This window comes from Ctenopharyngodon idella, chromosome 16, assembly GCF_019924925.1.
Source record: "Ctenopharyngodon idella isolate HZGC_01 chromosome 16, HZGC01, whole genome shotgun sequence".
NCBI lineage: Eukaryota > Metazoa > Chordata > Actinopteri > Cypriniformes > Xenocyprididae > Ctenopharyngodon > Ctenopharyngodon idella.
Genome location: NC_067235.1, coordinates 23,491,349 through 23,518,679, shown reverse-complemented (window position 1 = coordinate 23,518,679; position 27,331 = coordinate 23,491,349). Strand labels below are relative to the sequence as shown.

Genomic DNA, 27,331 nt, shown 5'->3' with positions numbered 1-27,331 from the left:
AGTTTGTAAAAGGCATTAGACGTACACAAGATTACTGAGGGAGGCCAAAGTTAGCTGCTGTGGTTGTTGCTGCTGCTGTTGTTGCTGCTGCTGTTGTTGCTGCTGCTGAGGCTGTTGCTGGGATACGGATGGCTGCTGCTGTTGTTGCTGGGATACAGATGGCTGCTGCTGTTGCCAAGTGGTCATGTTGCTTGGCAACAGTGCACCCGATGGCGTAAAGGCCTGGAGGGCTGTGAGATCTGCACTTGTTAGCTGGTACTCTGCATGAAAACAAAGAGAACATTTAATGTATATTCATTTACTGAATTTTTACAATTCCTATAGTTGTGATAATATAACATCTATATTCAATTATTGTTTCTTTTTATATTCAAAATAAATTCCAGTGATACTGTAAATCTAGTCTCGAAATAGAGGTAATGGGAATGGGGAATAACAGAACATTAAGTGTGAAAGAATGAAAGAGAGCAAGTAAAAGAGATAAATGGAGCATGACCTTCATTTAATTCAAAACCCCCTGCAGGCATCTCTCTGGAGTGTGAACTAAAGCATGGTCGTGTTCATTTCTCTCAAATGAGTGCAGGCCTGCAAAATGACGGATGTCTTGGCGTATCACTATGATGTCACTCTCACCTGTGTTGTAGGCGGTTGGCATGGAGAATGGAGTCAGGAGGCTCGGCGTTGCCACGGAAACCACTGGTGTGGTAAGAGGCTGGGTCACTTGAGAGGCGCCTAACCGCTGAGCGTTCTGGAAAGCCAGAGAGAGAGAAAAACAGACAGAGATAGAGTCAAAAGTACAAAGAGTTAACTTTCCGGGCAAGGAAAGAATGGACACAAACACCTCTTGTTTGTGAAGACTTGTATATGTATACATATGAACACAATCTTCAAATTCCTGACACTTCTGAAGATTCAATATTTTAGATCATTTTTCCCTCGGTTTCACAGACAAGGCTTAAGCTAGTCCTGGACTAAAATGCATGTTTGAGCTGTTTTAACTGAAAGCAACTTGTACTGACATATCTTAAAATATGTCAGTGCCATTGTTTTGTCTCAAGATGCACATCAGTAATGTTTTTTCTAGTGAAAGTTTATAAAAGTTACTTAAATATCCTAATTGAACTAAGGCCTAATCCTGGCTTAGGCTAAGCCCTGTCTGTGAAACCGGGCCTTAGAGTACTACAAGCCATCTTAACAATAGTAAAAATTAAGCAGTCCATATAAACAACAATGTAAGCTCCACAGCTTCAGACTGTCACTCTAAACATCTCGCTAGACTCTCATCTGAGGGCAAAACAGTAGCTGCGTTTACATGGACCCTAATAATCCAATTGTAATCAGACTAGTAGCACAGTTGGAATAAAAAAGTCACATGTAACCACGTCAATCATAATGAATTGGCCAAATCTGATTAAAATTTCATTCGGATTGTAAGGGGTGGTTTAAACCTTTTTTAATCCGATCGAGAGGACATGTAAACACTTGATAGGATTGAAACTGGAGAGTCCTGCGCATGTGCATTGATGTAGAGATGGCGTAATGACGTATGATGCACGGAGCGAGCTGTTGTTGTTGAACAGAGTGTCATAAATGAATGTCATGTAATTCTAAAATTCTTTTTTCACTCATCGTCTGTGAGGTGGAGCAGGACAATGTCCCAGCAGTCCTTGTTTCGGTCTCTCATCCACAGACGCCTTGTTTTGGGCGTGGGAAGGGGCGGTTTTTACTGCTTGATAAATGTAAGCAGCATGGTACCACTGTTCATGTGCTCGTCGTCTCCTAAGTAGGACCCAAAATATATAAATATTAAGAACCAGATTTACTAAACAAGGCAAATTAGTGTGAGAGCGCAATTCCATAAAAGTGCCAATGGGAGTGGAAAGTTCTGTGCGTGATCTACGGACGACGCGCAAATTAAAGACGACAGATGGAGCCGGATAATTTCCATAATGACCAACGCAATCTACCAAGAGCAGCGCAAATTAGCGTCTGGTTTAAGACATGCTTTTTTTGAGCGGTAAATAATGGCGCAAATTCCAGTAAATTGGCGAGCACAAACCTTAGTAAACCACCTTGCATGATTCATTTAAATACTCTCCTCGCATAAACTTTGCGTCTAAAAGGGAAACTCCTACAAATGCATAGCAATAAGGTCAGCCACAAAAATAACCCTGTCCATGCCTATTCAGAGCTCATTTTTTACTGCGTGTCTTTAGTCAACCCTGATAGTAGTTTTTTAATGCCAAAAGAGGGAATGCGTTGGATCAAGCTCTTAGTAAATCTGGCCCTAAATCTGCTCTTTAAAACAAAGCAAAGAAGCAATGCAGGAGAATAGTATGAGCAGACAGTGAGAAACTCTGCATATTTGTGCAGTCTGCGCATGTCAAAAAAATCTATTCCAAATTTAAGCTTGTGACATATAAACGTGCACATCAACCCGATCACAATATTTAGCGTTCATGTAAACACTATGTTCGGATTCATCAATCAGAATAAATTAATTCCGATTGAAACAAAAGGTGTCCATGTAAACATAGCAAGATAAATGTCCTAAAATTCTGAAGAGCTCAACAATAAGGACGCACAAGGCCTAGTCTGAAAGTGTTTCAGGTCAGTTGGCAGAACTCTCACAACATCTTTTGGTTTTGTTTGATGTATTGAGCATTGTTGTGAATTCTGCTCATTTAAATATGGCACCAAGAAAATGTTATTTTTTCTGACTAACATTGTTGAGGTTTTGTCTTTTGATAGTCTTGGAAGTATCAAACAAACTGGTAATGTTTTACACCATATGTCATTATTTGTAGTTTTATAAAATATAAATTGTTAAAATATTAAATATACAGTACTACGCAAAAGTCCTAGGTATGTTAGTATTTTCACAAAAAAAAAAAAAAAAAAAAAAAGATTTTAAGCCATTTATTTATATCTTTTGCTGTAGTGTGTCAGTGGGAAATATCAGTTTACATTTCCAAACATTCCTTTTGCCATTAATTGTAATAATCCAGTGAGATTTTTGTATGCACAAGGAGTCTGACAATAACTGGCTTAAAACCTTTTTTTTTTGTGAAAATACTAATATGCCTAAGACTTTTGCACTGTACTGTATATATATATATATATATATATATATATATAATAAATCATACTATGTGGTGGGGCTGTTGAAAATCTTGGCCTGGAAAATAAAAATTCACCACACACACACAAAAAAAACTCATTGTTGAGCCCTTATCTGAATCATGCAGAAAAAAAAAAACACTTCACTAAAAACACATGATAACAAAATGTGTAGAGTGTGTCTGGAGGGCAAACCAGCGTCAAACATTTGCATTTAAACCCCTCTTAGTTCTACAAGGGGATAAAGATAGAGGCCACTTTTTCAGTCAACAGACTCGTATGATTCATGCACACACTCACAGATCCAGATGCTGAGATGACTGAAACTCCCCCAAAACTCAGATGTACATGCACTATACTTAATGTGTCATTGGACAACAATCATTAGAGGAAACGACAGTGTGAAAGAAGGTGGGAGAGAGACAGACAGACAAATTGATCTTTGGAGTGAGGGCTTCTGCTCCGCTGCGCTCCACGTTTGATCTAGTGTGTCTGACTCATGTGAGATCAACCCATGCATATGTGCATTTCGCCTTGAGTGTGTGTGTGTGCATTCATTTAAAACTGCACACAATAATCAGGCAGTCAGCCTGCAACTGAATAAACAGCACGCATTTAACTCCAATTCACTGACCGCCAATTAGACCATATATGAAAAACAGTGTATACAATGCATTCTTCAATACAATAAATAACTGTTTAACCACAAGCAATACAATTTGATCAGTGAAAAATGCAGTGTATAAAAAAAAGGGAAAGAAAATTACACGTTAAATACACAACATCCATAAATCGTTCATCAAACATTCGTTTGTGTAATGAAACCGTTCACAGCACAACAGTCAAAAGAATTGAGCTGTATTCACCTCACTCACCAACTCCAGCTCTTCATCTGTCTGCGAGGCCAGAAACAAATAGAAAACAGAGATTACAACTCCAACACACACACAAGCCCCGTTTTACACTTGGTTTCCATCTCAATGCGAACACTACTGGCAGTGACCTCTTCTGATCAGATTTCATGGAAAGGGTATCAGAACTCATGACTGCATATATTACTCACTACATCAGCATGATACTGCATATTGAAAGTGTAAGAAGAAAAAAAAAAAGGGTCACACTTCATATTAAGTGGCCTTAACTACTATGTACTTACATCAAAAAAGTAAGTACAATGTACTTATTGTGTTCATATTGAATTGCAAATCACTTTTGTTGCTATTGAGGGGGATACGGGTAAGTTTAGGACAGGTTTGATGGTATGGGTAGGTTTAAGGGTAGGGATAAGGTGTAAGGAATGGGTCAACAGTGTAATTATAAATGTAATTACAGAAATTAATTACAGATGTAATTACATGCAGGTGTTTTTAAAATATAAGTATATATAAAAATAAAAAGTATAAAAACATGTATGTACATAATAAGTGCATTGTATCAAATGATTAATTTAAATGTAAGTACATAGTAGTTAAGGCCACTTAATATAAAGTGGGACCAAAAAAAGTATTGGGGGCACAAATATATATTTTAAATGTTAAACTAATAGCAAATATTCACTAATAAAAAAAAAACCATAATGATAATTAAAATAATCACTGCATGTTATGCACACACAATATATATAGTAGTTGCCAAAATTGATGTCCAAAAGGGATATTTGTTTTTAATAACCCTACAAGTTCGATAAACCATCAAAATATGAGGAAAATATTTTACATTTTTTTAATATTTTAAATATGAGGGAAGAACAAAATACTAAACTAAAAGGAAAACTGCAGGTTTTATTTTACTATGCAAAAAAATAAATAAAAATAAAAAAATAAAATCAGTTATTTCACTGGTTCTCTCTCGTTTTTGCAAGTGTTCATAATTTCTTTGTATGACAGCCTGGCCAAAAATTAAGTCCACAAAATTTTGCATGTTTCATTGTGTTTTAACAAATAAAACATCTGACTCCAAGCACAACTATGCAAGTTCTTTAATAAATTTTGAATAATATTCCAAAAAAAAAACAAAAAAACAGTGAAGATGTCAATTTTCTTAGGCCATGCATCACTTTTGGCCACTAATGTGTGTATAATAATTTTAATTTTTAATTATGTAGTACTTTTTTTGTTTATTTAAGCTGCTTGAAACCAGCAAAGTTTAAAACCCTTAATCTACAAACTGGAAATGTATTGCAATGACAAGTTTTCTAGATGGATCTTAACACCAGGTGTAAACGAGGTCACACATACACACACACATACTGAGAGCAGACAGACAGACGTGTATGAGTCAGCTCAGTGTATCTGACAGCTTTACTTTCACCTCTCATGGTCCTCGTGAGAAATACCTGTGCAGAATCACATTGAGAGCCTAGACCTGTTCCCTTCTCTAACACTAGCCCTCATTTGTTATCATTAAGCTGTAACATAGAACAGCTTTGAGATTTGATGATGTCTGACCCATCAAGTCTCCTGTAGAGAAATATGGAAGTGCTCACCAGCTGCATGAGGCCCTTGCTGCTCTGGGAGGTGATGACCCGTAGGTCCGGTTTGCGACTGTTCACCATCTGAGTGCTGGGCGGAGGGGGAGATTTAGCCGGGACTACTTTCCCCATGCTGTTGCCGTTGGAGACTGAGAGGAGTCCTGGGGAGGCCCTGGCACTGACGTAACCATTGGCTACAGAACGAGAAAGAAAATGAAGAAAAGACAGAGAGATGTCAACAGAGAGATTCACAAATAAAGACCTGCTTTCTTTCTCATCAACCCTAAGAAACACTTGTGCATTTTATGAAAACAAAATTCAGATACACGACAGTGGTCATATTTTCTGTAATTTGTATTGATGAGAAAAACACAATAATTACCCACCAGGGAAAATAATCCTATTAGGGTCTCCCTCACCACGGCAGATGTGTTTTCTAACACTTTGTGCTGGAAACTAAATCCTCTGTTTTTTTGGGATTACAACTCTATTATGTTGTAATTGGAGGATTAATAGTGACTGGTTTTTAGGTTGGAGAACCGCATTCCTTTAAGGGAGGAAACGCACGGAGGGATCTAACTGACACTAGTTTATCCTGTTCCTCGACTCTCTTCCCAGCTTTGTTATTGAAATATTTTTGCTCTATTTTGTTTATGACGTTGTAGCACTTATAATGCTTGATCTAATCTGACTCAAGGGCAGTGTTTTCACGGGAAGGCAAAATATGTGTGTGATCTGTGTTTCAGAGCATGGCTGAGAGAGAGAGAGGGAGAGAGACTGGGGATTTTCCAAATGTTTTCCCACATTCTGGAACTGAATAACACTATTCTCCCAACACAACATGAACGTCACTCACTAATGATATGGCTACCCACTGATGTCTCAGCTGAACAGAAATATCCCAAATATTTATACTACAAATATTTTTAGCAATGCTATTTTAACTTGCTGGGTTGGTTGGCGACAAGATTTTAATGGCACAGGGTAAATTGGGTCATTATAAGGTGCTGTCACAATGTAACATATTAATGTTTGTCATAGCCAGCCGCCGTTTGACGCCCCTGCACAACCTGAAGCTTCATTTTCCATTGAAGGAAAAAGCACCCAAGATCATGATGGAGCCTCCTCCACTGTGCCGCGTAGAGATCTCCTTGTCATGCCATGTAATGTTGGAAGCCACCAGGACCATCCAGGTTAATTTTTTTCTCATCAGAGAATAAAAACTTTCTTCCACCTTTCAATGACCCATGTTTGGTGCTCCCTTGCAAATTCCAAACGGGCAGGTTTGTGGCATGGGAGGAGACATGGCCTTTGAAGACATCTTTTGTTCTTTAAGCCCTTCTCTCACAGAAGCTGTCTTATGGTTATTGGGCTGCAGTCAGCATCAGTAAGGGCCTTAATTTGGGGCGAGGATCGGCCTGTGTCTTCACAGACAGCCCGTCGGATCCTCCAACTCAGTGCAGGTGAAATCTTTTTGGGTCTACCACTTGAGTTTTTTGTCCCGTAACTCTCAGGAATCTTACTGCGTCCAACCTCGGCAGTACTGGCGCATTGCGAGAGCCCTTGCTTGTGCAGCTCAACAATCCTGACACGTTCAAAGACAGAAGGAGATCAAGACAGCATGAAAGCCCTATTTTTGTGCAGATTTTAACTTTTTAAGGCAATAGTCTTAAACTTTTGATCAGCTGTTTGAGTTTGAATGCAGTTTTCAATAAATTGCATATTCTCTATTTTTTGTCTCTTGTTCCTGTTTCTTCTTTTGGCATTTTGAAGCAGTACTTACAACCTGGTTATGATCCAATAGCGCAAAATGTGAATACTTGTAATGTTTCCCCCTATATATATATATAATTAATCATCTTTTCAGACATCAATTATATTAATTGCAAAAACAATATTTTTATTTATCCTTTTAACACTGTCAACCAACCCCACAATCTGTGCCATGTTCAACCTTTTGAAAACTATTTTTACGTTAAACTTTTGTTTTTACTCAAGAACGTACTTTCTTATTTAAATTGCTGAGTCATCCCAATATTTTTAACACCAGAGATATTGAATAAAGTATGAAAACTCTGCCAATCAATCCCATTATCCCCTACTGCTTCTAAAATACATTGTGTGTTGACGCTTCAAAAACTAAACTAAATTAATACACCAAAGTAAAAAAAAAAAAAAAAAATTCTATCAAAAGTAGATGTCCTCAGTTTCTGAATGATTTAAGAGCTTCAGACTGGAGAGACTTTTGCAGATTGATATTTTATCCTATCTGAGCTCCAGTTACAGGGCAACAACAACTGCGTTTTGCTCTGCTAGACGTGTGTGTGTGAACAACAACAGCGTCAGCAGCTCTGAATGGAAAGAGATTGCAAAGGGAGCTGCAATTCCTTGGCAGCAGAGAAGAGACGTGCTCAGCTGTTCTCTGCCCCAGGAAACACAACTTTAAGTTCAGTCTGGTTTTTAGAAGGGGGCTGGGACAGAAACATATGTATAAACATACTTGTTTATGCTCTATGAACTTGGGTCAGAGAGTATGCTGGTAAATATTGTGGATATGAGTGTGTATATGTGAGTGTGCAGATTGTGTTAGTAAATAAGTGTGCTGGTTGTAAGCCCTGGCCTCTATTAATCTCCACTTCAAAGGTCTGACTGCCTTTTTCTTTTTGACTCTGTCCATGTCTCTCTTGCTCTCTGTCCCTCTCTCTCATGGGAATGGTAGGAATGCTACATGACGTCAATGCTGACATTCCCAGAGCAACAGCTGAGAATGGAGGGAAGGGAGGGGCAACGGACATAGAGAAAGAATGAGAGAGTGGTAAAGGACAAGGAAAAGCAGTATGGTAGGAGCTGAGAAAGTTTCTTGGAGAAAAAAATTATTGAAGACTATGTCAAAATTATGAATTTTTTGTTTCATTTTAAGCGCATTTCATGATTGGTTAAATGCAGGTTTATGTTTAAAAGTTGAAATCTAACGCTTTAAAAACAAAACAAAAACAAAAAAAAGTGTGTGTGTGGTGGGGGCATAGAACACCAAATTTGCCATTTTTGTGGAATGTGCCAAAGAACACACACACACAATCCCAAGAAACCATGGGAGGTATTTTTTCAGTGACTCCACAAAGTCCTTCAGCCTCTTTACTGATTAAATGTTCACATTTTAAATGCCCACTTAAAATGTCCATGAGACTCATGTGCTCTTTGAAGATCAGAGACAGGAGAACCAACAGCTGTCAGGGACTGTCAAGATTGGCTAGGAGCAGAGAAGGGAGTGTGACAGAGGGGGAGGGGAAGGGACGGAGCGTGCTGGTTTAAGCTGGGTACTCAGACTGTCATGTGTGAGATATGAAGAACAGCTGAGAGGGGAAGAGGATGAAAAGACAAGTATGCAGGGGCACAGAAAAGAGAAAAAAGCGAACGATAACAAAGCGAAATGGAAAGACGGAGTAGGAAAATTGACATGCATGGTGTTGACCCATAACATTTATCTCACTCGTGCCCCATGGTCCCATGAGGGTGTTTACAGCCATGCTTGGAGAGCAGAGTATGAGCTTCAGCTGTCACGAGCGAACAGGTGTGTGAGTGTACGGTAGATGTCCGATAGTCCCTCTGATCACTCGCTTTCAAATTTTTGTGTCCGGACAACCTTCATGGAGCTGCTGTCATTCTCATAATCACAGTCAGATCAGATCATATCTTATCGGATGAGACTGAAAACCCTCGCTCCACTCTGCAGGTCTTAAGTGTGCCCTTCGATTTTAAGCAGTTTGACTCAGACTGATGCATTATTCAGGTGAAAATGAAGAGGTTTTATTGGGGCCGTCTGGCTGGTAGGAAGGGAAGACTTACCCACAGGGCTTGGGCACGCTCCGTTTGAATTGTTGAGGTCACCTCCCAGAAGGGCACCTGGAAAAAAGACAGAATAGCTTACAGGAAGGCTGAAATCTAAAGACTCTCTTAGTATTTTGGACCAAATGTAAAAAAAATAGCATTAATTCCGGGTGAAACTTTTGGGGAATGGAGGGACTCTGATTTCATGACTATGCAGATTACTTTACATTAATGTGTCATACTGAAGTGCACTACTCAGTGAAGTCTTGTGCATTTATATGAATACGTGTTTTTAAACTGTAATAATAGTTCATTATATTATTGTTGTTATTGTATTTTTGATCAAATACATGCATCCTTGGTGAATATAACATTAAAAAATGTACTGACCCCAAACTTTTGAACAGTATACTGTATATATTGTACATGCTATTATACAATTGCCCATGTGCGCTTTTAAACACCATCTCATGTATGTTTCACGGCTGCGCATAACAACTTCCACCATTCCTGCCTTGTGGCAATAAAAGCTTCTATTCCATTCTAAAATGATTTGATTGAATATTTTTCTTTCAAAGCTTTTCCTAACAGTGATTACGTGTTACGCGAGTCAGTAATCCTTTGAGTTTTCAAGGATGCATCAGGACACATTAGCATTTACGCTACAAATACGATATGTGTCCCTGACAAACTCCAAAGGTGGTTTGAGTGATCAGATCACAATGAGATGCATTGAACCTCATTTACAACGGTATCTCTCGAGATGTTGATACCAGGTGTAAAACGACTTTTATCTGATGCTACAACGCTGATACTGAAATACTTAATAGAAAACTTCACAGAATGGGTAAATACAGGATTCAGGATTGCTCCAGCAACAAAAGATAGTGATGCCTCTGAGGATTACAAGATGTTTTAAAGTGCCAAACTGTGGAAAAACAGTCTTTGCATTGCCTTCCTTGTGATCCTTCCATTAAAAAAATGTGGATGAATTTTATTTTTAAACGAAGTTAAGATCGCGTCAGTAAGACACTGTTAGTTTGTTCGCTTCATTTTACTGCGAATTTGTTTTTAAACAAGACACCTTTCAGGCACAGGCTTTTCAGAGAGACTGAAAATAAAAGATGATGCAGTGACGACTATATTGGATCCGACAGCAATGTCGCAAAACACAAGTGTGAGTAACAAAGTTTTTACCATGTGTCACTATTGCTTTGTCTGTTACAGATTGTTTGATATGTTTATATTGTAGCGCCGCTAATGCTGGGAATTCACAGATATGGAAGAAAGCATGTAGAGAGCGCTGCTTTTGTTATTGTTTTGATCCAAGCCTGAATAAAAGCTTCAGTGAGCAAGATCTTCTGTTTTGTCATTAGTTTGTTATGTGTTATATCAAATTTTATTTAAAACACAACACTGCAAATGACAATGAATACGTTTTTCTCTTTATCGAAAAGGATGAACAATGAATAGCCTATAAGAACCACATTGTGACAAACAATGGTACTTTCATTCATAATTCCGTTTACACAAATCACCGTAAGTTTGTCAACTATAACTGTGGTAACTCCAAGTACTTAAACTTTATTTGTCACAACCAAGACTTATAAAGCACATGTACTGGTAATACGCATAAATGTTTCACATTGTTGACAAGTGTTTAAACTATGTAACAAGATATTTTTCAAAATTGGAAGTTTTCTCCACACGTAATGGCGGGGATGTGGAAAATTATTTTAATATGCAAAACTGTAACCCAATCATAGCAGTGGCCGTTTACTTCCAAGTCTTAATGCGGCATGCCACAAAACTGAGTGTTTGAAAGAGAGGATCAAAAACAGGATGAAAAATAGCCTTAGATTTGTGCTGTGTTCGAACCTAGACTGTTATTAGGATTTTAGTGCTATTATTATTATTAGTTTGTAATTGTATTGATATTAGTGTTATTAATGTCAATAAAAGTTTTGTTAATGTGCTATAGCCTGCTGTTTTTTGAAAAATATTGATAACATAAGTGGACCTCAGAGAACATTATAAAATGAAAAACAAAATGCATTTCATGACCCCTTTAAATAATATTAACAGACACAACTGTAATTGAAATGTATTAGTAAATGTTGAAATTAATATTTTATTTCATAACTGAATTTGTTAGCTCATGTTAAGTACTATAGTTAACTAATGTTATCAAATAGAATCTCATTATAAAGTGTTACCAATTCTATACTAATTTGTCAAATTAAATTAAAAATAAAACACTACAATTAGTCATTTTAAATGTTAAAAGTCAATTTTAGGAAACACAAATTCATAAAATACAGTATGAAATATGGATATGTATTTTTAGACTGGCTAAAGACTACATTTAACAGTGGTATTAAATTATTAGTGTTTTTGAAGATTAACTTTAAGTAAGCATTAGATGATGGCAAAATTAATGTAACTAAATGCAAAGGTAAACTAAAACGGTATCATACCAATATATTGTGCTATGTAACCACTCCAGAGCAGAGTAGACGATGGTTTGACAGCCACTTTTAAGCATAAATCAGTGGTGTGTCTGAGAAACAGCTGCTCCGGGTAATCCGGCACCCACAGGGCAACATTATAAGCGCATGTTCACAACATGAGTTACTATTTCCTCCTTCCTGCTTTGCTTACTGGTACTCAGCACCATTAATCTGCAAGGGATTTTACCTGCACTTGCAGGTCGCTGTGGCAGGCCTGGAGACACCGTGTTCCTCTGGAGCTGCGGTTGCTGTGGCGACAGCAGGCGCGGGTCTGTGAGAGTGGAGGTGACGAAAGAAGTGGTGACGAGGCTGCTGGGATTGCTGAATGGCAGAGGGCTCTGATTGGACACCGGCACTGTGACTGGCATGGAGAAAGTGGGTGGTGGCACTGTGGACTGAGAAAGCACAGATAAAGAGGGAAACGGTTAGCGGCTTTGCTATGCACACCTGCATGTACATCAAGACAACACACAAATGGCCACACACCGGTTTTAATAGCATGCAGTGACTTGTGCAAACATCTCCAAAGCAGAGCATGTGAAGCTACGAGGTGCAGAGTTAATTTTGTAAGACTTAAAAACTGTGAATGATCCAGACTGGAAACGGCAGGAACAGGAAAAATCTGAGTCTTCGCTCCACTTCCATCTAGAGATTTCACCGAATCATCCATTGTTTACAGCTACTGTATATTTTAATCTGCTTGTTACGTCGTGACGTAAGGAATATTGTTTCCATGTCCAAGCCTCTACTCATTCCAGTTGAGAATACTATTTCAACAGGTGTTTATGAGCACTTTTTATTCATAAATGTCTTTAAAAGCACATGGTGTACACTACAGTCTCCAGCATCCCAGACACTAGTATTTCAACGATTCATAAAAAATTAATCTCAGTCTGGCCAGCTGAGATAAAAGTTAGGATCATGATTTTTCACACCGTCAGAGTACTGTATATTACTACCATTCTTGTTTGCTTTTTGCATCCGATAGAGCGTTTGGACCTGAAACCTGATGTCAGACTTAACAAGCAGATAGGCATGTTTTTGTTTTGTACCCCAGCATATACTCAATTTTCATCTGCAACAGTTGTCCTTAAACTGATAATATGGCTCTGGGGAATAACCCACCGCGCAGGGTAGGCTCAGGTGTTTCAAACAAGGGGCATGTGGCCGTGACAACTCCTGAGTCAGCCGATCTTCGTTCTCGTGCTTTCCAAAGCGCAATTAGCCAGCTTCGGCAATCAGCGTGGACTCAAAATGTCCAGATGCTCTGATGGAGACCCATTTTCCCATGATCCTCAGCAAAACCAGGGCCTCTAAAATTAGAATGTGGGCCGCACTAGGCCTCCTGTGTTCTGAGTGGGACCCAGTTTGATAGTTAGTCTGGCTGTTCCTCTGTCCTTCTCTCTTTCTCCTGTAGCCTCTCTGTCTGAGTGTCGGCAGAAAAATGTAGTTTGAAGTATGCAGATTATAGTCCCCAAGAGTGACAGCGGGGTTTTGACCTCCGTATATGCGGTATTACAATTCTGTGTTAACACTTTACAATAAGGTTCCATTAGTTAACATTGGTTAATGCATAAACTAACATTAACTAACAATGAGCAATACATTAGTTACAGTATTTATTCATCTTTTTTTATCATTAGTTAATAAAAATACAACTGCTCAGTGTTAGTTAATGTCAGCTCAGGTCCATTAAATAATATTAACAGATACAACTTTTGATTTTAGTAAATGTTGAAATTAATGTTGAAATTGATCAAGATTAATAAATATTTTTCATTGTTAGTTCATGTTAACTAATGGAACTTCATTGTAAAGTGATACCAATTCTATACTATTTTGCCTAATTAAAATTAAAATCAGCCATTTTTAAACATTACAAGTGAACTTGGGCATCACAAATTTATAATTTACAGTATGACAATATAATACACAGTTATGTATTTTTAGATTTGCTAAAGATTACATTTAACAGTGTTATTAAATTCGTGTTTAATTAACTTTAAATTAGTGTTGGATAATAGCAAAGGTAATTTTAATGAAAAAATAGAGGAAATGTGCAGCACAATTAAATATCCAATATCCAATATCCAATACTGAATAAATTAAAATATCTGTAAAATTACGGTGGGGATTTGACCTCCGACAGCTTAGTTCTTACATAAGAATATGGGCCTACGTCTTCTATAAAAACTGTTGTTTTCAAAGAAATGACTCCTAATGAGAATCTAGTGATGCCAAAGCCATTTTAAAGGAATATTTCAGGGTAAATACATACGAGCTACAGTTCTAGAGGGAGTAACCCATGTAGCAAAGCATGCTACTCGCTAAGCCTGTGGACGAAACAGCAACTAAGTTCCAGCACTGCACGCAGGCCAGGCAAGGGATGGGAGGGCAGAGGAGAGAGGAGGGTCATTAGTGTGAGACGAGCAGCTGAGCACCTAACACACCTAACACACCTCATCTGAATATATACACCAAGATGGAAAAAATCTAGTGTGCTAGTCTCCAATTTCTCAGCCAGAATGTGCTTCTGGTGAAATCTTACACATCTGAATGTGGCTTCAACAACTGAAGATAAATACAACAGACTCAAGATAATATCCGTCTAGACACACAGACAAGCGTTAGACAACTGTGATAGGAATGACACTTGGTACTGAAAAAGAGACTGTGTGACGTCGAGAAAGAGCGTGACCAGTGAAGTGAGAAAGACTGACTGGTTTGGGAAACAAGTTGGCAACTAATATTAACATGAAGTCCCTTTGGATTGGAGCTTAATGCAGATCATGGTGCACATGAGGAATGATCTTTCAGGGGCAATTTACTCAGTAGATTTAAATGGGGTGTTATAATACAACAAAATACGATAAAAATGTTAGGCTGTATTTACACTGGCACAAAAAATCTGTTTTTTTTTTTAATCACATCTGACACAGATCGGAATTTGTTGCACACGTGTAAACACAAAAATCCACACGCGATCCAATTTTTTCGCATTCCATTCTGAGCCACTTCCAAATGTGGTTTAAAGCTTGTAGCCTGAAGCGTCACTATCACATACAGACGCTGTACAGAAGCACGCAGGTAATTCCCACTCACAATCTCTTTCTTTTCTCTCTCGTTAATCCATTTGAATGAATTCAAATGAATGTAATCTTATCGTGCCACTTTATTTCATTTTAGAATTCTAGATCTAACAATCTAACGAAAATTAACGCTATTTTCTGGTCTATAGCCGTTCAGTCAGATTTTGCACTGCAAACATCCATGACAGGTTTTAATTTATCCATGCTGGCAAATAATCATGGCCACCTGACGTGAGTTATATAAATAATTTTAGTACAGCCATTCAAAACCCAAGAATCAACCATGTCGCATAGTAAAGCAATCACCAACAGAATCATTTTGGGCAGGGATTAACGTAAACAAAGATATCGGATACCAGTCGGGTCTAAAGTGAATGTAAACAGGCGGGACAAAAAAAAAAAAAAAAAATAATTAGATATGGTCAAAAGATCAGATCTGTGCATTAAGACTTGCAGTGTAAACTCAGCCTTATATAATATTATAAAATTTGATTGGCCAAATGGAGTGTTGACCAAATTTTGATCAAAAGTCAGAAAGCGTTTTCACTCACAACAGGATCCTAACATTATAATTGAAAATATGAAAGGCAGGTGAATTTCAGATCTGCAAAAGATTACATTTAAGCGAGCGTTAGGTATTGCAAATGTAATCCAAATGAAAATAGACAGAAATGAGTAAATTAAATATCCAATATCAACTAATATACTACCGTTCAAAAGTTTGGGGTAGGTAAGAATTTTTCATGTTTGTAAAATAACTCTCATATGCTCACCAAGGCTGCATTTATTTGACAAAAAATACAGTAAAAATAGCAATATTATGAAATATTATTATTATTATTTAAAATAAATGTTTTATAAATATATTTTAAAATGTAATTTATTTCAGTGATGGCAAAACTGAATTTTCAGCATCATTACTCCAGTCTTCAGTGTCACATGATCCTTCAGAAATCATTCTAATGTGCTGATTTGGTGCTCAAGAAAGATTTCTTATTACGATCAATGTTAAAAACAGCTGTGCTGTTAATAATTTAATGGAACCGTGATGCATTTTTTCTTCAATGAATAAAAAACTCAAAAGAACAGCATTTAATTGAAATAAAAATCTTTTTTTTTAACATTATAAAAGTTTTACTGTCACTTTTGATCAATAGAATGCATTCTTGCTGAATGAAATTATTAATTTGTTTTAAAAATATCCAAACTTTTGAATGGTAGAGTATATCCAGTATGATAAATTATAATAAAAATAACTGATATATCACTGATGTTGAAATATGACTTGTTTTATTTCAAGTTGATACTGAAAACATTACCAGAATAAAAAGCCAATTTAAATTAATACATTTTTACTTAATGTTTCTTCAAAAAACAAACGGAATTTAAAAAAAACCCACTATCTAATGTAAATTTCCTCCTCACAATCCAGCTTTATCCACTGCGGTTGCCAGACAGTTAGTGTCAGACAGTTAGTGGTGAATATCTAAAAACTCATTACAAACTGATCATTTTCCGGCCTGTTAAGTAGAGCTCGTAGTACACATGCTGCTGGGTGTCCCTAGCGAGAGGGATTAAGGTTTTAGCTTTGCTTCCTCGAGCACTCATGCTGGGATTATGTGGCAGAGAAAGAGAGAGGTGCTGGATGACTGTCTTTGTGCTCCGGCCCGTGAATGGTGCACTGGGCGGAGAACGGGAGGGGTGCAAGAGAGAGGAAACCTGCCTCTTCTTCAGGTGTCAAAATGCTTTTCTGACGCACATACCAAGTAATTTCTCATTTCCAGTCCCATTAGCATTAAAGAGGAAAGAGAACACTAGTTACTACACTAATTAGTCTTTGCTGCCCACATCATGTTGAATCATGTTCACCATGTGAATTATATCAAACTCGGGCCCACGATATATTGAGATAGTGAGAAGCACGTTCTTGTTCTTGTTCTCGTTTCTGTACCTGCTGAGAAGAGATTCCTCATGCAGGGCTTATGCATAAAGCATTTTTGACAGTAACTTAATGAAAATTATCTTCACTGACGCCTTTAACGGGACCCAGATGAGTCAGAAGTCTATTCCTGGCAAATGCGATACAAGCATCAGTCATCGCAGAAAACACGAAACAACAGCACACAGAATCAAGAGAGCTATAAATCACAAGCGCATTTGAAATAGTGGATTGTGAGGATCAAAGGGATGCGGCCCACATTCGCCCTCTCGCCCCCGACTGCCCTCTCCTTGCCCAAGCACACACATTCAGAGGGGATTGAGGGGTGGTAGGAGGGGAATGGGGTGAGAGATGGTTGCTAGGTGCTCTGTGAGTTGGTTGCCGGGCCGACAGCAGGCTGTGTGAGTTGGTTGCCGGGCCTACAGCAGGCCTCTTCACACGGGTACTCACTGAAAGCCTATAGCTCTGCATCATTTTATCAAACTCCTCGTCTATCTTTTTGTACTTCTCCTCTGTGCGAGGCGTGAGGGAGAACGGCTCCTCGGGGTCCGGGCTCTCCGAATCACGGTGCTCTTTCTTGTTCAGAGCCTTCGTTTATTTCCGACCGAGGACAGGAGAGAGACAGAGGGGAAGAAAGAGAAGGAGGGAGGTTAGAACGACAAGGTAAAGAGGAATACTCACTCCGTAGCGTTTGAAGAGGATGTCCAGCTCCTCGCTCTTGCGGAATTTGTCCTCCTGTAACGGACTTTGGTCGATCGAATCGTCCCCGTCTGGCTCTGGACTGTTGCAACCATTAAAGCCTTTCTTTCTCAACGTCTTAAAGCATTCGGAGTGGGAGAAGAAAGGGAAAGGAGCACATTTCACACTTAGAAACACAAATGTCAATCAGAGATATGCAGCAGTGATTTATTAAACCAACAGAGTAACATGTGACACATAAACCAAGAACGCCGTACACTGGCAAAATGTTTCATGAGAGTGTGAAAGGATAAATTTGATTTTACACCATGACTTGGAAAAAGATTAAACTGCACAGCCCATTGACAACTGTGGGCTGGAAATAAGTTAAATGAGGCTAAAAAAGAGAGAAACTCAGTTTATCGGTTTCAGCCTGAAAACAGCTTGAGTCTTTTTTTATTTTGAGGAGATTTTCCAAACAAGATTTTCTCTAAGTAGCTTTGATGGGGGTATCCAGGCCGAATAGAAAACAGTTTTCAGCACTGCTTTCTTCTTACTCACAGAGGTCACAATGACATAAAAGATGTGCAAAGAAAATATAGCAAAAAATGTACTGACCCAGTGTAATCCAGATCAACACTGTTAACTGGACAATTAACACTTATTCTACAATTATGTATTTTATATAAATATATTATATATATATATATATATATATATATATCTATATACACACACATAGACTACTGTTCTAAAGTTTGAGGTCTGTAAGATTTTTGATAGACGTCTCTTATGCTAAAATACAATAAAAACAGTAATATTGTGAAATATTATTAAAACAATTTATGTAATTTATTCCTGTGATGGCAAAGCTGAATTTTCAGCAGCCATTACTGCAGTCTTCAAAGTCACACAATCCTTTAGAAATCATTCTAATATGCTGATTTGGCATTCAAGAAACATTTCTCATTATTATAAATGTTACAAACAGTTGTGCTGCTTCATATTTTTGTGTTCTTTGATGAAAAGAAAGTTCAAAAGAACAGCATTTATTTAAAATGAATCAAAGTACTAAATTCTACTAATTACCGACCCTAAACTTTTGAAATGTCTTTAAAATGCTGCACGATTTGAGGCTTTTTTGAGACATTGAAATGTTTAGGAATAGGGGTTTGTTGAAATCCCTAACCCCAAGTATAAGCAATAGCAATTAGCCTAAGCAAGCGCTGCTAATAATACATAGATTTCGGTGATGATTTGATGAAAGCCAAAAAAAACAAACATCCCAAGCCTTTGAACTAGCTTTATCGTTCATAACACTCTCTCTCGCACACACACACAGTGAGGAGTGGGTCAGCTGATCAGCTCGTCTCTGAGTCGGCTCCATCTGTTCACCTGTCCCTGTATTTCTCTGCCTGCTGTCTCTCCTTTATGGGGCGGGTGCTTGTTTGTGTTGCCAAGGGAAGATTCCCCTGCAGAGCTCCGCTGCCTCTGACTGGCTAACCTCGTTCAGTAGTGCCCCTCCCCCTGCAACTGCCTTCCTTCCCTCCCCCCGTACAGTCCCTCTCTCGAGCTTCCCCTTCCTGTCTATACATTATTTGTGTTACCCCTCGACCTTCACTTTCTTTCTTCTTTCATCTCATTTCCATTCGTTTGTGCTGATTCTCTATGGTTTTTTACACTTTATCTTTGTGTCTCTTCTCTAATCCAATAATATGCTCATTCTTCCACGACTTATCGAGCTGACTCATTCCTGTCCTCTATTCCCCTCCTCTCTCCATCCCATATTGTCTTTTCAAACTCCCACTTCCTATGTGGGATGTTAGCAAACATTTGAGAGGGACCACAGTAAAAGTTTAAGAATCTGCAATTGAAAAACACATTTATCTAAAAATGTACAGCCCTACACTCTTAAAAATCTTTATCATCCATGGAACCTTTTCAATCCACAAAAGGTTTGTTATAGTGGAAAAATGTTCTTCGGATTATTAAAATGTTCTTCACAATAAGAAAAAAAAAAAGGTTCTTTTAATAACTTTTCATTAAAAGGTTCTTTGAGGAACCAAAAATGGTTCTTCTATGGCATCGCAGCAAAAAAAAACTTTATTTTTAAGAGTGTACAATGTATACATAACTCCTTTCGAGTGTAAGGAAGTGTGCGCTGATGTCCAACACAGGCAGAATGTAATGTCACCTTCCATTTGCAGTGTGTAAAGCAGAGAAGGCTGCAACCCCCCCAGGCCATCCCTTGAGAACGCGCTTAAAGCCTCGGCTTCGTCGCAGCCTGCCAGCTTACACACACGATAGCATCCAGATACACCCATCTGACAGATTAGCGGCCCCTCTGAACCCTCCACTCCTCCTTTTCATCCCTTCATCCCCATTCCTTCTTTAAAGGCAGCATGTCTGCCATTATCAGGCGAGTCTGACTGTAACTCATACATGAGGCTAATGGAATCATTTTAGCAGCTGATCTTGGCTGATAACCCACGGCTCAGCCCACTGTGGAGGCGGATCTGAGAGAATAAGATGGAGTACATCATCTCAATATCGAAGAGGGCTTAGCCGATGTCCAGCACACACAGATTTCTCATCTCTTACAGAAAGAGGTTAAAAGTTCACAGTCATTTCATCTCAACAATTTAATGCCAATGGTCACACTTGAAAGGAACTGCTGATATCAGGGATGTCAAAAGTGCTGGTACTTCAGTATCAAGTCGATACTTAAATCAAATTTCAGTTCTTTCTGTAGTATTGGTACTATAGACTACTCAATTCAATACATAAAGCTGTCTGGTCACAGGTGGTTATTGCTGAATGCTCATAAATGTGCCCTTCTTGGTCAAAATGCCAGTTTGGCATGGCATCAATGTAAACACAGCAGATTTTTTCTTAACTGATTGTAAACAGACAGGACAAAACAAATCTTTGCAGGGTAAATAAAAGCCTAATAAACATGCCATTGTCTATGATGTCATTTATAATAATTAAACAGCAATGCTTATAAAAAAAAAAAAAAAAAAAAAAAAAAAAAGAGAACTCCACTCATTGTGCTTGCTTAGTTTATTTGTTCTGTATTACTGTTTACTTGAATAATTACTTCACTTTAAAACTCTAATTAATTAAAACTTTTTAAATGCACTTAATTATTGAATGTTAAGGCTACATTTCATTGTTTTAATTTAATTTGTTAATAATTATAACAATATTTAACTTTAATTGAAAATAAATCACTGTTTAATAGCCTGTTTTTTGCTGTGATCAGAAAATTACTATTGAGAATTGTGGTACTAAATATGCACTGGTATTATTGTGACAAAACTAACCAATATTATTACTTTTTCCAGTTTTTTTCCCCATATGTCAACCAACACTCATCAGAGATGCTAGGCCTTCTGTAACAGATCAGGCCCTAAAAAACACAAAAAATGAGTCCGCCTGACTGTTTGAATCTTCATTTGGAGCTTTTCTTAGGAAGATATCTGCTAGTGGATCATTTGATTAATTACATTGTATATTATGTAATTTATTATTGCATTTTTTTTAATCGATCGACAGCCCTGGCTCCTATACAAATGCTCAGCTGAACAGCAGTAGAAATCTAGGAAATTATTGCTTAAACATAACATGAAACAAAAACTGCAAGGCACTAAAAGAAAAAGTTTACCAAAAAAATGAAAACTCTGTCATTACTTACAATCTCATGTCTTTTCAAATCTGTATACTTTTAATTTTTTATGGTACATAATAGGAGAAATTTTTGAACACATACAGCTCTTTTTCATAAGGACCTTGTCTATCAAGCTACAATAAGGAGAAACGAGTAATGTGACACTGAAATTAATTCTCTATTTATTGAAAATCTCCTAAATCTCATTCTCTTTTCTGCATTTCAAATGTATTCTTAGGACTAACAAATAGTCATATGGACTACTTTAATGGTGCTTTTTTATTTTGCCACTCATGACCACAATGGACTGTTTTTTTTTGTTTGTTTTTTTGTTTTTTTGTAAACAGCTACATGAAGATTCTTCAAAAAATCTTATGTTCCAAAACAACATCATATAGGTTTAGAACAACATGAGGGAGAGTAAATGATAAAAATTTTCATTTTTGAGTAAACTGTCCCGTTAAACATCCACGATTTGATGCTTTTCCAAGAAAAAGAGAATATTCAGTAGGACGGGTCTTGATTTTATCTAGTGGGATTTGTTTGGATTGTGAAAAATGGGCTCTGAAAATATTAATACTATTATTTTCTCTGCAAGCATGACCTTGGTTATGTCAGCAAAATCAAACATTGTTTAAGAAGCAAAGAAAGTTATTAGATTTCGATGAAAGATTATTATATTTTTCATCGGAAGGCTGAGCATAGATGAATCGCCAATAATTTATTAAAAAGGCAAAATTTTATTTCATGCTGTCTTTAAGTCCCCACAGCCTCTTCATCTGAGCTGCTTATGAAAAAGGGCAAAGCCTTGTGTTTCTCGTCTCACCACCTCTTTTCAATCCCAAATGATATCTACAGGATCTTCATCCTTAAACACCCACTCTTCATCTCTCTGTCTCTTTCATTCTCCCCTCCCTCTCTCCGTGTCTCTTTCTCCCTTTCTCTGTCTCTCTCCTGATTGGGATCTGCAGTCAAGCAGATTAACAAGCTCTGGCAGAAGAAGCAGGCAGCCCCCATACAATCACACACACACGCACACACTAGGCACGTGCAACACGAGGCGAGTGAGGAGATGAGAGCAAAAAGAGAGAGATACAGCAAGAGAAAAGAAGAGAGGCTGTGTGCGTGCATATGCGTTTGTTCAGTCATGCATCAGTGTGAAAGCATGCCTGCCTGAATGTGTGTGTGTGTACAGTGAGCTGTAGGGTGAATGAGGGGTTTTTCTCTGGGTGAATGTAAGCACTGCCACTATTTCATTTATACACAACGAATCTCCTTCACTTTGTTGAATCTTGTCTCTCTCTTTTTGGTCTTTAAAAGACAAATAACCAGACAGAGCACAAAAGACATGTTCTCATTGGGCATGAGCCACCGGAAGGGCCTTCTGAATGGTACTGCCCCCAAAGACATCTCTTATCAGGCCAAAATGTGGGGAACTCAGCACCAGGTCTGCATCTACTGCCACGCTGCCTCTCAATATTACATGAGACAGCCTTCAGCCTTTACACACACACACTCACACACAAAGCAGCCCAGTCAGGCTTGAGCTGATGTGGCCCACAGCGGCCCAACGCCCTCACCACAGCACATGCACGCATACATACACACACACACACGCACACACACACACACACGCGCACACACACACACACACGCGCGCGCACACACACACACACACACACACACACACACACACACACACACACACACACTTTTAAGAGATTTCTGCAGCTGCACCCAACAGGAAACATGCGCTTTTACCACTGGGGGCTTGTGCAAAAGAGACACACATCAGTTTCTCACCATCACACACTCTACATAAGCATTCACACTCTCACAACTGCATTATAGACTGCATGGAAATGACCAATAAATGTTTCACTTTATTCTAAACACATGCACATTTAAAATTTTAAAGAAACAGTTCACCCAAAAATGACAATTCTGTCATTATTTACTCACCATCACGTTGTTTCAACCCCTAACTGTTATATTTTATAGTATTTGTTCATAGTTCATAGTGACAAGTCGAAAAGTTCATAGCAACTACAAATTGGACAAAAAAAAGAACCACAAAATTGGTTCATACAACTTGTGCACTATATCTCTGTCTTCTGAAGTCATATGATAAACCAAATTTAAGTAGTTATTCACTGATAATCTTTCCCTCCAGTGAACTCAAGAACCAAAGTAACTAAACCATCCAGTGAGTTGAACTTTTGTGTGAGTAAAATACCTCAATTTAAGTTATTTACTAATAATCTCTCCTTCCAGTGAGCTGTTAAAGGTGGACTCAGTATTATTTCAAATACGCTGTTTGGAAGTTAGTCGGGCCAATACCAACAACAAACGTGTAACCAATCAGCATTAGGGGGTGTATGACGGTCGAGGACAAAGAACGAGCAAGAGGGAGCTTTGAAAATAAGGGAAAAAAAACAAAAACAAAAAACTGCAGAACGAGAGATGGGACACAATACAAAAGAGCTCAAAAGAATATCACAGCAATGAAGGTTTATGACTGGGCAAGCTCTTTAGGACCCGCGTTTATATTAGAAAAGCTTTCCAGTGCTGGAGAAAGCTAAGTGGGAAGGCCTGAAAACAGACGTGGAGGCTGCTTTGATTCCGCTTCATATGAGTAACACGGTTTTGATTGTCTGGAGCTGCTGTTCTGTTGGCGATTAACAACAAACTCTTGTTTGTATTTACTCTTGTGTACTGTACGTTCATTTTTTGTGCTTCCTTGTCGTCGTTGTCGACATCCACTCGCATTGCGTCTGTAACAGTGGCCAGATAGCCAGATAGCAGGACCCGTCGGGTCGGGAAGAAAATTGCTATATGCGGATAGCGGGTGAACACAGAGTGAATTTTAGGCGGAACCGGGTGCGTGCGGAATAGAACCTTGCAGGAGCGGGACGAAAAAAAAACAGTCCCGCGCAGACCTCTAACTCAAGAACCAAATCAGTCCAATTTGCACACAAATCATTCTTTTGAGCCAGTTCTTTTCAATGAAACTCTTGATGTGATTCACAAATTGCACTTAACTAATCATAATGGGAACCAGCTGCATGAAGGTGCTTGAAGGTTCGAAACACCATAAGGGAGAGTAAATAAATGAAAGAACTTTCAGTTTTGGGTGAGCTCTCCTTTTAATTTAAGCAGTGTTCCAGCTAAACTATATGAGACATTCTTCCACTGTCTTTGTTCTTTCCATGTTAACGTTGCGCGGCCCCAGAAAAACATGCCACACTCACGGAGTCGTCATCTCGCGTTGGACGGGACGGACACCGGATGGGCACCGTGTGTGTGTTTGTGTGTAAGCCACGTTTTCCTCTCTGGCCAAAGGCAGGAGGTGGTAGAGGGTGCAGCTGTCCCTACCTCTCCTGTCCCACCATCATCCAGGCAGTTAGCCAGTAGCGTATAGAGATCTGCGAGCCTCTGAACCTTCCTTCATGCTCTTTAGACATGCACACACACTCTTTCGCTCTCACACATGTGATCGGTCTCCCTATGGATGAGTATTTAGCTATGCAAAAGCCTTGCCAACTCTTGAACTTGTTGTGGATTTACAGTCACCATGGTAGTATTACCAAGGTATTTTGAACATGGTACCATGGCAATACCATTATATTCTTAGAAGTAACTTGGAGTACCATTTAAGTAACGTGATTTATGAAAGATAATAATTTTAAGACAAATTAGCATGGTATTAGCATAATGAAGGAGCACTATGTAATGAAACAACAAATTTAGCTTTAGCTAGAGTATTTGACAAAGGTCAAAATAAATTAGGAGAAGCATCATGAAAAAAGTCATAGCAATTATAGACATTCCTATTTGGAAGGGATCTTTCTCAGAGGACTCATGAGTTAGCTGGAAAACAGTAGGTAATTTGTTCTGTGATTTTAACAAGGTTTCTGTGAGGAAAAACACACAAATTTACCTGGCCTCCTCAGGGAAAACTAGCCCTGACCAAACAGGGCTATTGACTGAACTACTGCAACCAAATTAACACAGTTCACCAAAGACAGGAAGGAAGGAAAGAAGAGAAGGAGCAAACAAAAAAGGATGAATGAGACCAAAAAACAAACAAAACAATTTCCTGCCACCTGAAAAAGGGAGGATTCTTGGTGGGCTTGTATGTCTGTGTTACCTCGATGATGTCTGCATTGGTCCTGCTTTCGTGCGGCTCATTGTACTCGGTGTATTTGAGGAGCACTTTGTCCATGTCAGTGCTGGCATACTGGAAGAGCTTGTTTGAGTGATTGAAAATAATGAGGGCAATCTCGCAGTCACACAACACACTGAGCTCATAGGCTTTCTTCATCAGACCAAACTTCCGTTTGGTGAAGGTCACCTGTGGAGAGAGAGAGAGAAAGAAAGGAAGAAAGAAAGATGAGGTTAGACAGGGAGAAAAAGATGATGCCTGAGATGAAGGATGAGAACTGAAAACTATATCTTGTGCAATTTTGCTTCACAGGGAAATCTGCCCTATTTTAAAGATGTTTCGATATTTTTACGGAAAACAAAACAGAAGATATTATCAAAGATTAGAGGTATAGTCTACCCAAAAAATATTTTACGAACCTTCATGTCATTCAATATCCAATTGACTTTTTTCATTTACATCCAATTACAATAAGGATCCGAGCTTTCAAGATTAAAAAAAGGATGCAAAAGCCCCATAAAGTATCATAAATGTAGTCTTCTAAAGTCATATGATAGCGAAAAGATATTCCTGTCAGGAACAGACTAAGAATAGAAGTAGCAATGTCTGATGTTGATTTGTATCTTTTGAATAAATCAGTTGATTTTGAATGATTTTGTCCATGAATCAGGACCAAAGTATATTTCAGTTTTAACATGAACACTTATGAATACAGTCGAAAGCATAGCCTTACAAAGTATACTCCATTTAAAAGAATGCACATGCGCAATAGAAAGTTTTATCCTTGTCCAATGTCTGTGCTATTTCTCTCCAGAAATTATTACTGATACTTTGTACTCTTAATAACTAGTTGTAGGTATCTCTTTACCCCCACACACAAGTGCTTGTCAACCCAGGCATGTTGTTACGATCTCAACTAGTTTGTTATTCTATCTCTTCCTTTTCTTTTTTGACAGTGGAGCAAGAAGGCCAGGCCAGTGTTGCTACCTTGTGGACAAACTAATCAGTGCAAAACAAATTCAACTAACAAGTTTGAGCTGAGCATGGTGAGAAAAATCGGGCTGTGTGCATACTATGCTGATGATGAAATTTGCGCCATGGGCACTGTACACATTCCCTAATGGGCATGAAAAAAAACAAAGTATACTTTGGGTTTCAGACTGATCTAGTTCTAGTGTTCAACTCACTGACTTAATGATCTATTCGCAAAGGATGACAGCTCACTGTCGGGGAAGATATAAATAATGAGTTCAAATTTGGTCTGTTTCTCACACAAAGCTATCATATAACTTCAGAACACAGCCCAAAGTTGAAGTGACTACTTTTATGATAGGTCTATGGTGCTTTTGTGTTGTTTTCAAATCTTGAAAGCACCAGTCCCCATTCATTGTGATACCAAGGTAAAGATGAACTAACTATACAAGACTTCAAAACATCGCCTTTTGTATTACACAGAAGAAAGAAAGTGATACAGGTTTAGAACCACAAGAGGATTAATAAATAATGACAGGACTTTTAAAATGTTTAGTGAACTACTCCTATAGGAATATTTGCAGTGCATTGAGGTTGACTTGAGATTAGTCAATTCTTCTCTCTCAGAACTGACCGGGAAGCTTTCAACCATTTTTTGCTCCCTGCTACCAAAAGTTTTTCTGTTCGAATCCGAGACTCCTTAACCTTAAGAGCTTGACAGTGTTAGCAGACAGTGATTGCATCTCTGTAAATAAAAGCCCTTTTCCATTAGCTGAAAGAATCTCCTCCACCTCAACAATCAGGGAGCTGATGTTCCCTCTCTCCACACCAGCACCAGGATAAACACCAGCAACATAATTGCCTTCAAAAATAGAATTCGCAGGTAACCA

At 38.3% G+C, this 27,331-nt stretch overlaps 1 protein-coding gene across 15 annotated transcripts in view; it reads right to left on the bottom strand.

Moving 5' to 3' along the window:
• Positions 1–27,331, bottom strand: part of mef2d (myocyte enhancer factor 2d) — a 65,749-nt gene that overhangs the window by 10,267 nt on the left and 28,151 nt on the right. For 5 of the 15 annotated variants that reach the window (XM_051864624.1, XM_051864634.1, XM_051864635.1 and 2 more), the window contains exons 3-10: positions 25,455–25,658; positions 17,407–17,544; positions 12,116–12,323; positions 9,437–9,493; positions 5,606–5,784; positions 3,988–4,016; positions 634–758; positions 26–260 (exon numbers count right to left, since the gene is read on the bottom strand). In XM_051864624.1, coding sequence (XP_051720584.1) covers positions 26–260; positions 634–758; positions 3,988–4,016; positions 5,606–5,784; positions 9,437–9,493; positions 12,116–12,323; positions 17,407–17,544; positions 25,455–25,658 — 1,175 coding nt within the window. Of the gene's footprint in view, positions 1–25; positions 261–633; positions 761–3,986; positions 4,017–5,605; positions 5,785–9,436; positions 9,494–12,115; positions 12,324–17,406; positions 17,545–17,637; positions 17,773–25,454; positions 25,659–27,331 lie in introns of all 15 variants that reach the window. The other 10 variants (XM_051864629.1, XM_051864639.1, XM_051864628.1 and 7 more) reach the window with 8 other exon arrangements.